Raw genomic sequence first — 12,702 nt, forward strand, 5'->3', positions numbered from 1 at the left:
GGCGGGATGGCGCCCGGGCCCCGGAGGAGCCGCGCTAGCCGAGGCCTGCTGCCGCGCTGCTGAGGCGAGCCCGCCAAACTCCCCTCCCCCTCCTCCGTCCTCGACCCCCCGCACCTCGCCCCTTCCCCACCCCCTCCTCCGTCTCGGTCCCCGGCGCTGCTCCGGACCACTATGACCATGAGATCCGCAGTGTTCAAGGCGGCCGCGGCCCCTGCCGGCGGCAACCCTGAGCAGCGACTGGACTACGAGAGGGCTGCGGCGCTGGGCGGGCCCGAGGACGAGCCCGGGGCGGCCGAAGCCCACTTCCTCCCCCGGCACCGTAAGCTCAAGGAGCCGGGGCCCCCGCTGGCCTCCTCCCAGGGCGGGAGCCCCGCGCCCTCCCCGGCCGGCTGCGGCGGCAAGGGCCGGGGCTTGTTACTCCCGGCCGGGGCGGCCCCCGGGCAGCAGGAAGAGAGCTGGGGCGGCTCGGTGCCCTTGCCCTGTCCGCCCCCGGCCACCAAACAAGCCGGCATTGGGGGGGAGCCAGCGGCCGCGGGAGCCGGCTGCAGTCCCCGACCCAAGTATCAGGCGGTGCTGCCCATTCAGACGGGCTCTCTCGTGGCGGCGGCCAAAGAGCCTACGCCCTGGGCTGGGGACAAGGGTGGGGCAGCTCCCCCAGCTGCCACCGCCTCGGACCCGGCGGGACCCCCACCACTACCTCTGCCGGGGCCGCCACCCCTCGCGCCCACCGCCACCGCCGGGACCCTGGCGGCCAGCGAGGGCAGATGGAAGAGTATGAGGAAGAGCCCTCTCGGGGGTGGCGGCGGCTCGGGAGCCTCCAGTCAGGCCGCCTGCCTCAAACAGATCCTTCTGCTGCAATTGGACCTCATCGAGCAGCAGCAGCAGCAGCTGCAGGCCAAGGAAAAGGAGATCGAGGAGCTGAAGTCAGAGAGAGACACGGTACGGGAGGGGTTAATCTGCGTTCGGGACGACAAGCGAGTTGTGCGCATGCTCGGGGGAAGGGGGCTGTAGGAGGTTAAGGTATCCCTTGGTTAGGGGTAAGGAGGTTGGCCACCAGCAAAGTGTCGGGTCCTTGGGAACCAGGCTCACAGACGCTTTGGGTTGGAGGGAGGGGTTAAAGGGCAACCTCCCAGTGGGAGGGGGAGGGGAGGTTTCAGGTGCCAAAGGGTTAATTTAAACTGACAGCCCCAGACTTGTGGGAAAGACGTGGAGAGTGGGAAAATACCTGATTTGTGAAGGGTTGAAAATGCAAAGGTGGGATGCATATGTGGTGACTTTATAGAAGGGGTTAAATGCAAGAGCTTTTGCGTTAGAAATGCCTTCTTAGAGGAGCGGGACAAAGCAGCTGTTGCACTGCTGTAGCATCTTTAGATAGGAGGGCAGTAGGCCTTTTAATTGGCAGAGAGGTAGAGGTGATTCACGGTGGAATCCTGTTTTAGTTTTTTTAAATGATATGAAGAGAATCATCGTCTTTGATTTCAGACAGTTTTGAATAAGAATCAGAGTTATAAAACATGACCCACTGACCAGCTCCCTTGTATAAGCACGGTGTTGAAGGGCTGGTAGATTTTAAGGCATCAGGGGAAAGTAAGTTTATTAAATGTATTAAGTAGGTGCTCTCCCAGAAAATCCCTATTTTAGAATCTTAAGATAGTAGGGCAGTAATTTATTATTTCTTTGGACTTCTGAGGAGCATGACTATATAGGCTTGCTTTCACTGCAGCAGTAGTCAAGAGCACCTTATGCGTTAAAACATACTCTTTCATGTATCAGAAAAGCTGTGTGTGTTGGGGGGTATTACTGTGCTAGCATACCTTACAGCTGCCTAAAAATAAACATGGTTTCTACAATTGTTGTGTTCAGGCTGCAGCAGTCTCTCTCCCTCTGTCTCTCTCTCTCTCTCTCTGGCGTTGTGTGCGCCAAGGGCTGAGCAAGGGAGCAGAGGCTATTCATTTTGTTTGCTTTACAAATGAATCGCATCAGGCATCGGCTGTTTTATTGGAGAATGCATTCTGCAAGGTGGAATGGGAGCTGGGGCAGGTCTCATCAAAATATCTCATGGTGTTGATTTGTGGAAGTTACTCAACATGGAGGTGGCACTGCTCAGCTACTGTACTGCAGTCTAGGGGTGTGATGATACTGTAATTACAACACATCATAGCCTTACATGGAGGGGGGAGAGAAGGACCAGTGAAGGAGAAGAAATCAAGGAAATGTCACCTACAAACCATGGTTAAGTAATGTTAAGGCTGTGAATCAAAACAGAAGATGAAATGAGAGTATGGCTGACGGGGGGTCTCTGCTGATGGTGGAGGTTTCTGCTCAGTTCCTGAGGTAATGGCCCCTTTGCAGACTTTCCTAGGCAGGAAAAGTGGGGTGAGTTAAGGATAGAGTATCAGTTTGAACTTGGCATTCACCGTTTCTGTTGTGTATTGCAGTCTTAGCGTTGCTTAAGCTTGTTTCTCTTATTCCAGTTGTTGTTTGGCCTCTACTGAAATCTCTGCAGCGAAGCAGATGTAATGAAGACAACATTAATATTGCTGTGTACCCAAATAAAAGTCTTGCTATAGTGTTTTAAGAAGCATAGTGGGCACCTTTTCTCAGAACATTCTAATGTGAAGTTTTCAATGATAATGTCCATTTTCTGTTTGATTATGTAGTTCTCCTTTAATTAAAGTTAAAAGACTTTGGTTTAATTCATATTTAGGTAAATAGGTAGATTTTTTCCTGTTATCTCAAATACAAAGAAGTATGAATATTTCATGATCAGTGGGATTATGGGTACTGGTACTATTATAATGCTACCAAATTGAGTGTTCATTGTTTAAATGCCCTGCACACCCTTTTCAAATAATACTGCAATCCCTCATGGCACTGTGACTGTGAGCTTTTAATTCCTTCTCAATATACTGTTTGGACTTTGCCCTTGTGTATAGCATTTTGGAGTTAAAGTAGAGAGAATAGGATTTGGAGAAACTTAGGGCCTCCTGAAAGAACATAAGGTTAATTCTGGAAACTCCCAAACTGACTGGAGCCACATGGTTAGCAGTAGAGAGACCATGCCATTTGAAAGGCATGTTGTGGCCCCTCCCAGAGAAGAGGATCTTCTTTCAAAAGAATGAACTACAAATTCCCCACGCCCCTCCTCAACTAGGTTAGCCCTAAAATTAAGCAGAGTACCTTGTCTTCTCTATTGCGTTTAAGGAAAACTATTCAGATTAATGCCTATCTATTAAAAATAAGTTGAATTGCTATGGTCCATGGAAAGAGGCAGAAGACCATACTGATGCCTAAATGGGGCTAAGTACCTGGGTGTAATTTTTTGTGTTTTAAGTCTGCATTTTGGCACTCTCTCTTTTAGCTCCTTGCTCGGATTGAACGTATGGAAAGGCGGATGCAGCTGGTAAAGAAGGATAACGAGAAAGAAAGGCACAAGCTGTTTCAGGGCTATGAAACTGAAGAGAGAGAGGAAACGGAGCTATCTGAGAAAATTAAACTGGAGTGCCAGCCGGAGCTTTCCGAGACATCCCAGACTCTGCCTCCCAAGCCTTTCTCTTGTGGGCGGAGTGGAAAGGGACACAAAAGGTGTGCTGATAACTTTGTTACACTGTCTGGACATGTTGAGGACATGTGTTTCCAGTGACTGAGAGTAGGGGATTGGGATTTATGAATTAGTTTTAATACAGTCATATCCTGAATTATGAGGTCTTCCATGCTGAGAAACTATCTTGAAACATTCTTGCAGGCTATAAAAATCTGTTAGGAACATTTTGGTCACAGTAGAAATTACAGAATGTAGAGTAGAGTACATCATAAAGAGAATGGGCAACAAATGTGACAGCTGAGTTTCTTAAAACTATAGCAGATCACTTCAAGTTGGGAAGTGTTAAATTCCTTCGTTGTGTTAGGTAGTAGTGGACAAAGAAGTAAGATCTGACTGTCCTTGGACCCAAAGAGATAAGTCGGTCTAGCTGCGAAGGTGGCATAAATTTTGCAAACTTGGAATTCAGTTCCAATAAAATATGAAAGTAGACAGCAGTGATACAAACTAAGTTTTGTAAGATTCAGGGACATTAAAGATTATTCTGTGGTAGAATAGTGAAACTTCAAGGAGGAGATGGATCTTGAAAGTATAGAATTTAGGTTGGTAAAAAGGAAAGGAGGTGGCATGCTAGGAATAGTGGTGGGGGGAGGAGATTGGTGGGAGAAAGCCAGCAGATAGCAAGAAAAAAGAAATAGAGATTGTAATTAACATAGTATAGAATTGGGGGGAAAAATAAGGGACTGGTCTGTGGTTGACAGGAATGAAATAGGCTACAGACAGAGTAGTGGCACCTAATGTTAGCTAAAGGGTCTTGAATAAAATAGGAACCTTTTTAGATTTAGTAGGCAATAAGATACTATTAGAGGTTCTTAAGCATGGAAACACTTGTTCAACAAACATTTAACTGAGGGCCTGTTATATATACCGGTAAGCATGAGGCAGTGACTGCTCATGACTGCCAACTAAACCAGATGTTTAGATATTTAGGTACCTGAACTTATTTGTTCTCTTGCCCCCAACTGTAATCAAATCAGATTTTATTCAAGAGTCAATACATTTTATAATGTTTTCTTCCCTGTCCAATAGGAAATCCCCATTTGGAAGTACAGAAAGAAAGATTCCTGTTAAAAAGCTGGCTCCTGAATTTTCAAAAGTCAAAACAAAAACTCCTAAGCACTCTCCCATTAAAGAGGAACCCTGTGGTTCCTTATCAGAAACTGTTTGTAAACGTGAATTGAGGAGCCAAGAAACTCCAGAAAAGCCCCGGTCTTCAGTGGACACCCCGCCAAGACTCTCCACTCCCCAGAAGGGACCCAGCACCCATCCCAAGGAGAAAGCCTTCTCAAGTGAGATAGAAGATTTGCCGTACCTTTCCACCACAGAAATGTATTTGTGTCGTTGGCACCAGCCTCCCCCATCACCGTTACCATTACGGGAATCCTCTCCAAAGAAGGAGGAGACTGTAGCAAGTAAGGCATAGAGAACACTTGCTCTTATACCCTAGTGGTGGCGGTCAAGCTAACAAGTGTGAAAATGCCTCTGGCATTTTTAAAAAAGTGCAATCAATAAAGCAGAGTTCTGTCAAGAATGAGTAAGTTAACAGCCAGAGACAGACACTGTGCAGGCATTGCAAATAGATGGAATTACAGCAAAATGTGCTCAATGTATTTGCCTGCTTACAACACTGGGAGATGTGTTTGCCAGTAAGTTGCTCATCACAAGAGCACCAGACTTGGGGGTGTAATCTCCGGCAACTTGCATGCCCTCTGAAAGAAGGGTTTTCTGTGCTGTGAAATGCATAGAACTTATACTTTGCCATGCACGACTGTTCCTGCAATTGATATTGTGTGAAACCTGGGAGGGTGGTCTTTGGGTGTTCTCAGGGGCCAATGGTAATTTTTGGGTTGGGGAGCCAGCTTGGGGTGGGGAATTTCACCTGGGCCTCCGCTCTTTAACTATATAAACATTTATCTGTATCTCTATGTCCCGGTCTGGGGGGCAGGAGGAATCTGCCAAAGACCAACAGTCTTACTTTATCTTACTATACTTCACAAAGGTTCTAAATGTGAAGAGTTTACTTGGATTGCAGTAGCCCATTGGTTGTTCATATATTTAAATAAAATGGTCTACAAACTATTTTTCAAACAATAAGGACTATCTTGGGATATCTGAGCTGCTTGGGGAGGGTGTGGGGTGCGGGACCTTGGTCTTCATTCCCTTTTTTTTCTTTATGGCTTCCACACAGAAATGCTCCCCTATCTCCTACATCAACCAGTGACTGCAATGTGCCTTCAACTGTGTGATGTTAGTCTGTGACAGTCACTGCGGGCGCTCCGGGGTGATGGTGGGGGAAGTCTTCTTGAATAGAGCCACAGCCCCAAGTTTCTACCACTGTGTCTTGCCCTAGCAGGGATGGGGATGGGAATCCATTCCAATAAGACAAGAGCATTCTCCAGGCTTTGTTTGGCTGTTCTGGTGACAAAATTAAGTGGGGAAGATAGATTACTCTTCTTAACTATCTAAAATTCATTAGGCCTCACACTTGAGTACATGAGCTAGACCAGGATCCTGATCAGGTTCAGGTTTTTTGTTGGTTCAGTCAGTTGAACAGGTTCATCCTTAATGGTTAACCTTCTTGCTGCCATGGCAATGCTGTGTAACAACTTAAGAGAAACGGTGAAGCAACTTCCCATCCGGGATTGGGAAATGGCTTGGTCCAGAGCTGTTCTGTTTGACTGGCTGTTTTGAAAACCCTCTCTGCCCTAGTACAGAAAATTCCAAACACCTCTGAGATTGTGGGCATAGCAGTACAGAAAGAGTCTGATTGGGGGGAATCCCAGCCCTTTGAGGAGCCTGAGTTGTGAATAAACGTGTGAATCCTTGTTCTTGATGCCCCTATCTCAAGAGGAAGCTCAATGGCTTGTTCTAAGGAAGCCAAAGTCTTTGTGCATGTTGTTCAGGCTGGACCAGCAAGGTAGTTTGTTTGGAGGGAGGAGGGAGCTGTTTAAGAAGACTACATATGTAAGTTTTGAGAACACTGATCTTTTATTTGAAAAATAGGGTCAACTTTTACTCACCTGCCATGTTCTGAGTTTAAGGTTTGATATCCTTGGCCATCAACTGTTGCAGGGAAACCACCCTAAATAATGAAGAAAAGAAGTCGTCTCAGTGTAAAAAAAAAAGTGGTGGGCTTATTTTCTTTTCTTTTGTCTGTTGTTCCCTCTTCCCCTCCCCCAGAGAGAAATTCTCAAAAGAACAACTCAAAAAAACCAAAATGGCTTCCTAGTGAGAACTTCAGTGATGATCCTTTCCTCCATTTTGGGTATGGGCTTTTTTTCTTTTTACACTGAGATGATTCTTCTTTCCTGCATTATTTAGGGTGTCTGATGCCATCAAGTGTTGCAGGAGAAACTTCAGTCTTGGCTGGTGAGTAGAATAGGAATTGTGCTGGCTGGGCCTGGGGTGGGGGTTGGTGGGGTGGTGGATGGTTGGGAGCTGCGTTCTCCATCAGTTGGATGTGGGAGAGTGAGATTCCTTGGTGTATGATTACACTATAGACTTCAAAATGACTACAAATTTCAGTTGTTTTTCAGGAACTGCAATAGCATCCATTATATGAATTGTCAGGTATTGGCTTAGGGTTTTTTGTGATCCTGTGTTTGGCAGACTGCAATGGCATTTTAGGTTCTTTTATACCATAGCGAGGACACTGAATGTGGCTTCAGGTGAGGCCATAGAATGGATTCCTATCACTTGGTAACTTTGTCCTATCTGGGGAGAGACCTCTTGTCCTAGTGAATAGTAGGAGGGTTGTGTGACTTTGGATTTAAGGGTGGTTCCACCCCTCCTCCCTTTCTTTTTCTTTCTTTTTTTTTTTTCAGTTCCTTCTTGGAGGGACCACTCAGTAGAGCCTCTAAGGGACCCAAATCCTTCAGACCTTTTGGAGGTAGGTACCCAAGACTTGTCAGCAGAAGGGAGTGAGGGACAGAGTAGAAATGGAGGTTTAACTTGAATGTGTCACAGTAACGGGATGGATGGGTTAAATAACTCTAAAGCCAGGAGGCAACTTGAGGGATTATCTAGCCCAACTCTTTTGTTTATATAGAAGAGAAAATGGAGTTTCAGAGTGGCTAAATGATTTATTCAAAAATAAATAGCTAGGGAGTGTTCAAACCAAAGTGAAATTTCATGCTAAGTTAGAACGTGCCACTCAGCAACAAAATTATATATTCCAAATTCATTTGACTCTTAAAACTCAGACTCTTGCAAAGCACGGAGGTAAGGAGGGTTTATGGCAGTCTCAAGGGTTGTTTCAGTTTCGGTTTTTTTTTTTTTTTAAGATTTTATTTATTTATTTGACAGAGAGGGAACACAAGCAGGGGGAGTGGGAGAGGAAGAAGCAGGCTCCCACCAGAGGAGCCTGATGTGGGGCTCAATCCCAGGACTCTGGGATCACGCCCTGAGCCGAAGGCAGATGCTTAACGACTGAGCCACCCAGGCGCCCCACAAGGGTTTCAGTTTGACATGATTTTCACCTTGGAGAGTTAAGGAAATAATTTTGAAGTTTGGACAGCCTACAAGGGTGGGTGTGGGGAGAAGAGTACGTGTTTTGTTGATTCTGTTACCAGGAGGTTCCCATGACATCCATAGAACTCACAGATTCAGGTGGGACCTGCAGGGGAAAGATTTTACATTCCTGGAAGCTGGAAATGAGTTCGTATATACATGTGTCACGTGGTGATAAATAGCTCATCAGCTGCTGTTCTTTACACAGAACCTGGATGACAGTGTGTTTTCGAAGCGGCATGCAAAACTGGAGCTGGATGAGAAGAGAAGGAAAAGGTGAGGCGAGAGAGATTCATCCTGGAACAGCTGAGCCCTAGGACCCTAACCTCTCTCATCCATGCTGTGAAAAGCCCTGGAGCCCTTAACCCTCTTAAATTACTGCCATCCTAGTTGGTTGAGTATCTTAGTTAGAAGTGGTAGTTGTTATAAGTAAAGATGTTTGGCTTCTTTTTCTTTGTGTTTGCCCTTCCTTGGTTCTACTCTCTGTGGAACATCAACACGTGATTTGGACTGCTAGACCTAAACAGCTCTTTCCTGACCAGGCAGACAGTTCACTTTACCACCCCCACCCTCCCCACCTCATTAAGAAGCGTCAGCAGAGGTCTCCCTAGTGTCTGGATTGTGCTAATTGCTTTAATAGAGCAGGTTTTCAGTAATACTGGGTTTGTTTGTTTGTTTGTTTTGTTTTGTTTTGTCTGGTTTGTTTTTCTCAGATGGGATATTCAGAGGATCAGGGAACAAAGAATTTTACAACGACTGCAGCTCAGAATGTATAAAAAGAAAGGAATTCAGGAATCTGAGCCTGAGGTTACCTCATTTTTCCCTGAGCCAGATGACGGTAAGTTTTGTCTATCTAAGAGAGTAGGTGTTTCAAAGAAGGAAAACGATGCAAGGTTCCAGGGTACAACTTGCTCTGAATGAATGAACAGCATTTTGGAGCAGGTGTAGTTGCTAGACCTTTCCCCTCTATGTCACTAACAAGGTCCCATTTGGCTTTCTTCCATAGTTGAAAGTTTGATGATTACCCCCTTCTTGCCTGTTGTAGCATTTGGACGACCATTACCCAAATTAACTCCGCAGTAAGTATAAAGGTGGTTTGGTTTTTTTTTTTTCCCCCCTCTCCCTTCTCAGGTAGCCTGCACTTTACCTCCTTTTTAGACCTCATGAAAGCCTAGATATAAGGTGGAATAGGTGGCTTAGGGATAGCCATGGCTCTTTGACAAAAGTGAGGCTATCTGACCAACTAGCTCTTACAGTGATAAAATAATTAGAAGGATTGCTTTTTGAGTTAGAAATAATTATTTAGTCACTTTAATAGCATACTGTTTCTCTGGCTTTGAGACAGGAAAGACATTCTAAATTTGGAACTTGAGAGTCAGGGTTAGGAGTGGTGAGGGGCGTAGTATCTTTTTTAGAGTTAACTTTAGTCCACACTGAATCCCTTCTAGTCTTCCAAGTTGATTTCCTTACCCTTTTTGCCAGGAATTTTGAGCTGCCCTGGTTGGATGAGCGTAGCCGATGCAGGTTGGAGATCCAGAAGAAGCAAACACCTCACCGGACGTGTAGGAAATAGCTGGGCTGGCAAGAACCTTCTGTCTTCAGATAGTTGTAGCATGCCATTCCCAGAGAATGGCAGAGACCTGTATATGTGACCTATGTCCTCGTGTATGTTATCATTCGCCGATAATGCCCGTCCATACTCCCTTGATCTTGTTTTGTTTTCATCACTCTGATTTCACAAAAACTCTTTCATTGGGCTAATTGTGAATTATGGAGGGTGATTGGGATTTCTTTTCCCTTTTTGGGGAAATGAGCTCTCAAGCTAAATCTATATAGGATGGCAGATTCAGAAGCTTCAGGGGTCTGCTTCTATACATTTGCCTACGTTAAAGGGGTAAAAGGGCTGTCTTCGTTAGACTTGTGGAAGATGAAGCAACCCCTGCATGGCACTCTTCTCACCCTGGTCTACCCTTCCTTAGAGTTTGAGTATAGTGGTGTTTACCCTAAGACAAAACAAACAAACAAAAAACCTCACCATGAGCTTAAGGACCAGATGAGGAATAAAAAGTGAAGTGATGAAGCAAGTCATCTTCACAGGATAGAAAAGAGATTGAAAAGTTGGCAGATAAATGTCTGAAAAGACAGTTGTTCTCTTAAAACTATTCTGTGATACAGCCGTGTGGGAAGGGATTTTGGCTGTGATTATTTTCTTAGTTAATGGGTAACTGAATTTCTTCTCCCACTCCTCAAGAAATAAAATCCTTAGAAAAGAGAATGGGGATGGTTAGTTTGGGGCAAGTTTTGACTCTAAACAAAAGCAGTTGACATTTGAGGATGGCGTGCCAGAACCTGTATAGATGTCCTTGTGTCACATCACTTCTCAAGTATTCCTTAGTTGGGCTTTATTCTTTTAGCTGAGCTCTTGGTGGTGGGATAGAGATTTAGGGAGGGTGGGGGTGTGTTTGTGGAAATATGTGCTTCCTTTGGCTGGCAAATGTCTACATCTTGAAACAGATGTACCTAATGAGCTTCTCCATTCACTTTGTAAAAATAGATTTGTATGTGTATCATCTTGGTCCTCCTTTTCCCCCATTTTGTTAAAAAATTTCAGGACAGCACTCCAGGCCACTTTGGTCTCAGTTTAAGATCCCTGTAACTATCTGGAAGGAAAATAGAGCCAAGACCTCTGGTCTTAAATATATAGGAATTGCCTTTCTTTAGTCTTCATGACTATTGTGTGAAAACAAGTAGGGGTCTAATCTCCTAGAAAATAGGGGCTTTTATCCTTGAAGAGAATATGTCCCCAGATTATTAGCACTTTTAGAGGAGAAGCCAAGGTATGTAGGGTGTGTGGCCAGCCCATCAATGGAGCATGAGAGAATGGGGATACCATTGTGGGAAGAAAAGTTCAGTTCCTCAGGGGCCTCCCACTGCTAAAGATTTTTGTGACATGTTGATCTGTGCTCCCTGGGTTTGACTTTTAAAGGAATTATTCCGGCAGCACATGTAGTATTCTTGGATGATCTTGCTGCTTTTATTTCTCCTTTTGTGTGTGTGTGTGTGTGTGTGTGGCTATGGATTTTCATTTGTAACTCCATCTGCTTAGGAGAGTGGGCTCTCCACAAGGCAACCTGCTGTGAACTTCATTGCAGCAAGTGTGTAGAGAGAAATAGGACTTATTCCACTAGGGGCTCTCATCTCACACCTTAAGGGGAGGAAGGAGATTTCTAGAAAAACTGGGCCAGATTTTCTTTGTTCTCTATCATTTTAATATGGCAAGCTGTTTGGCTTTCCTACTCTGACCTGTGTTATGTTCCTTTATAATGTGCCCAAGAAGAAAAAAGACCAATCAGAGTCTCTTACATTGTTCCTTGATTCCTCTGTTTCTTCTTGATTTTCAGCATTTGTTGGATTCCTAATTTGGATATGGGTTAGCAAATTTAACCTTTTTGTTTGTGCCCTACCCAGGGGACTCCCCAGATTCTGAACTTAAGCTAGACTAAGAGGAATCCATGAGGTGCTATCTGGCCAGACTTAAGTGGATTCTGTTTCCTTGGTTCTCCCTCTACCTAGGACCGCTCATTTTATTGTCCCCTCTTCTAGATCAGTTCTCCTTTGATTTGGATGTGTTGAGGTTTGTTGAGGTTGGAGAGTAGATTAGCAAAATTTCAAGAGCGAAATTACAGTGTGTTAGAATGTGGGGGGAAAATTAGTCTTATTTTTTCCCTACATGGGATACAACACTGTGAAATTCAATCTTCAACAAAGGCCCTGCAATTCTCCTAAAACATAGTTCTTTGTTTCTTTCTTTAACAAAGTTTAAGCTAGTGTTAATAAATTAAAAAGAGAAATTGCTTGTCTGTCCACTTCAGCTTTGTTTTATGCCCATTTCATATTGTCGTCTGTTGTAATTCATACTTTTGATACCATTTCTGATGTGTAAAATTGGTTGTCTTGTAAATATCTTATAAAGAGTTCAATTGTAAATAAACTATTGTGGCTGTTAATTTTTGAACTTCTGCTTCAATTTATTAGATTTATTGGGAAGCATTAAACAGTTCTGCTTGTAGATATTAAAAGATCAGAAAAAGAAATCCATTTTCATAAAATAGAGAAATACACCATTTTCTCTTTTAATTGTGTATGAGCACAACGTATGTTTTTCATCCCCCTTTGTTCTGTGTTCTCCCTTACACATACGGTAAGTGGCAAATTTAAAAACAAAACCCTAGGATAGGACACTTGGTGCCTGGTGTCTAAATGAATAAAACCTTATAGTTGAAAAGACCTTAGAGGTCATCTAGTCTGACCCTTAATACATGATTTCCCCTTGACGACATTCCAGACAAATGAAGTCCAGCATCTGCTTCAACGCTTCGTTTTTTTCTATGCATTTTTTCCTAAATGTTAGAAAATCCTTCCTCACTGATAAAATCTAACTTCCTGTAACTCCAACCATTGGTTCTTGGTTTGCCTTCCAGGATGATGAAAAAAGATCAATTCTTCCTGTTTCTCATCATCTCTCGAATAGTTAGATTGCTGGGCTATCTCAAATCTTCTCTTCATGGTAAACATTCAGAGAGCTTACACTT

General features: G+C 44.2%; 1 protein-coding gene across 2 annotated transcripts; it reads left to right on the forward strand.

Moving 5' to 3' along the window:
• Positions 1 to 6: 6 nt before the first annotated feature.
• On the forward strand, positions 7 to 12,118 carry MSL1 (MSL complex subunit 1). 2 transcript variants are annotated; one of them, XM_002924930.4, is made up of 9 exons: positions 7 to 939; positions 3,362 to 3,585; positions 4,631 to 5,013; positions 6,923 to 6,970; positions 7,426 to 7,490; positions 8,319 to 8,386; positions 8,824 to 8,948; positions 9,117 to 9,189; positions 9,593 to 12,118. In XM_002924930.4, exons 1-9 carry the CDS (start codon positions 172 to 174, stop codon positions 9,681 to 9,683), a joined length of 1,845 nt encoding a protein of 614 aa, XP_002924976.3. In that variant the 5' UTR covers positions 7 to 171; the 3' UTR covers positions 9,684 to 12,118. The 2 variants fall into 2 exon arrangements, with proteins under 2 accessions (XP_002924976.3, XP_034496143.1); XM_034640252.1 differs by lacking the exon at positions 6,923 to 6,970.
• The last annotated feature ends 584 nt before the right edge of the window (positions 12,119 to 12,702 follow it).

The sequence above is a fragment of the Ailuropoda melanoleuca genome, chromosome 13 (assembly GCF_002007445.2).
Source record: "Ailuropoda melanoleuca isolate Jingjing chromosome 13, ASM200744v2, whole genome shotgun sequence".
Taxonomy (NCBI): Eukaryota; Metazoa; Chordata; class Mammalia; order Carnivora; family Ursidae; genus Ailuropoda; species Ailuropoda melanoleuca.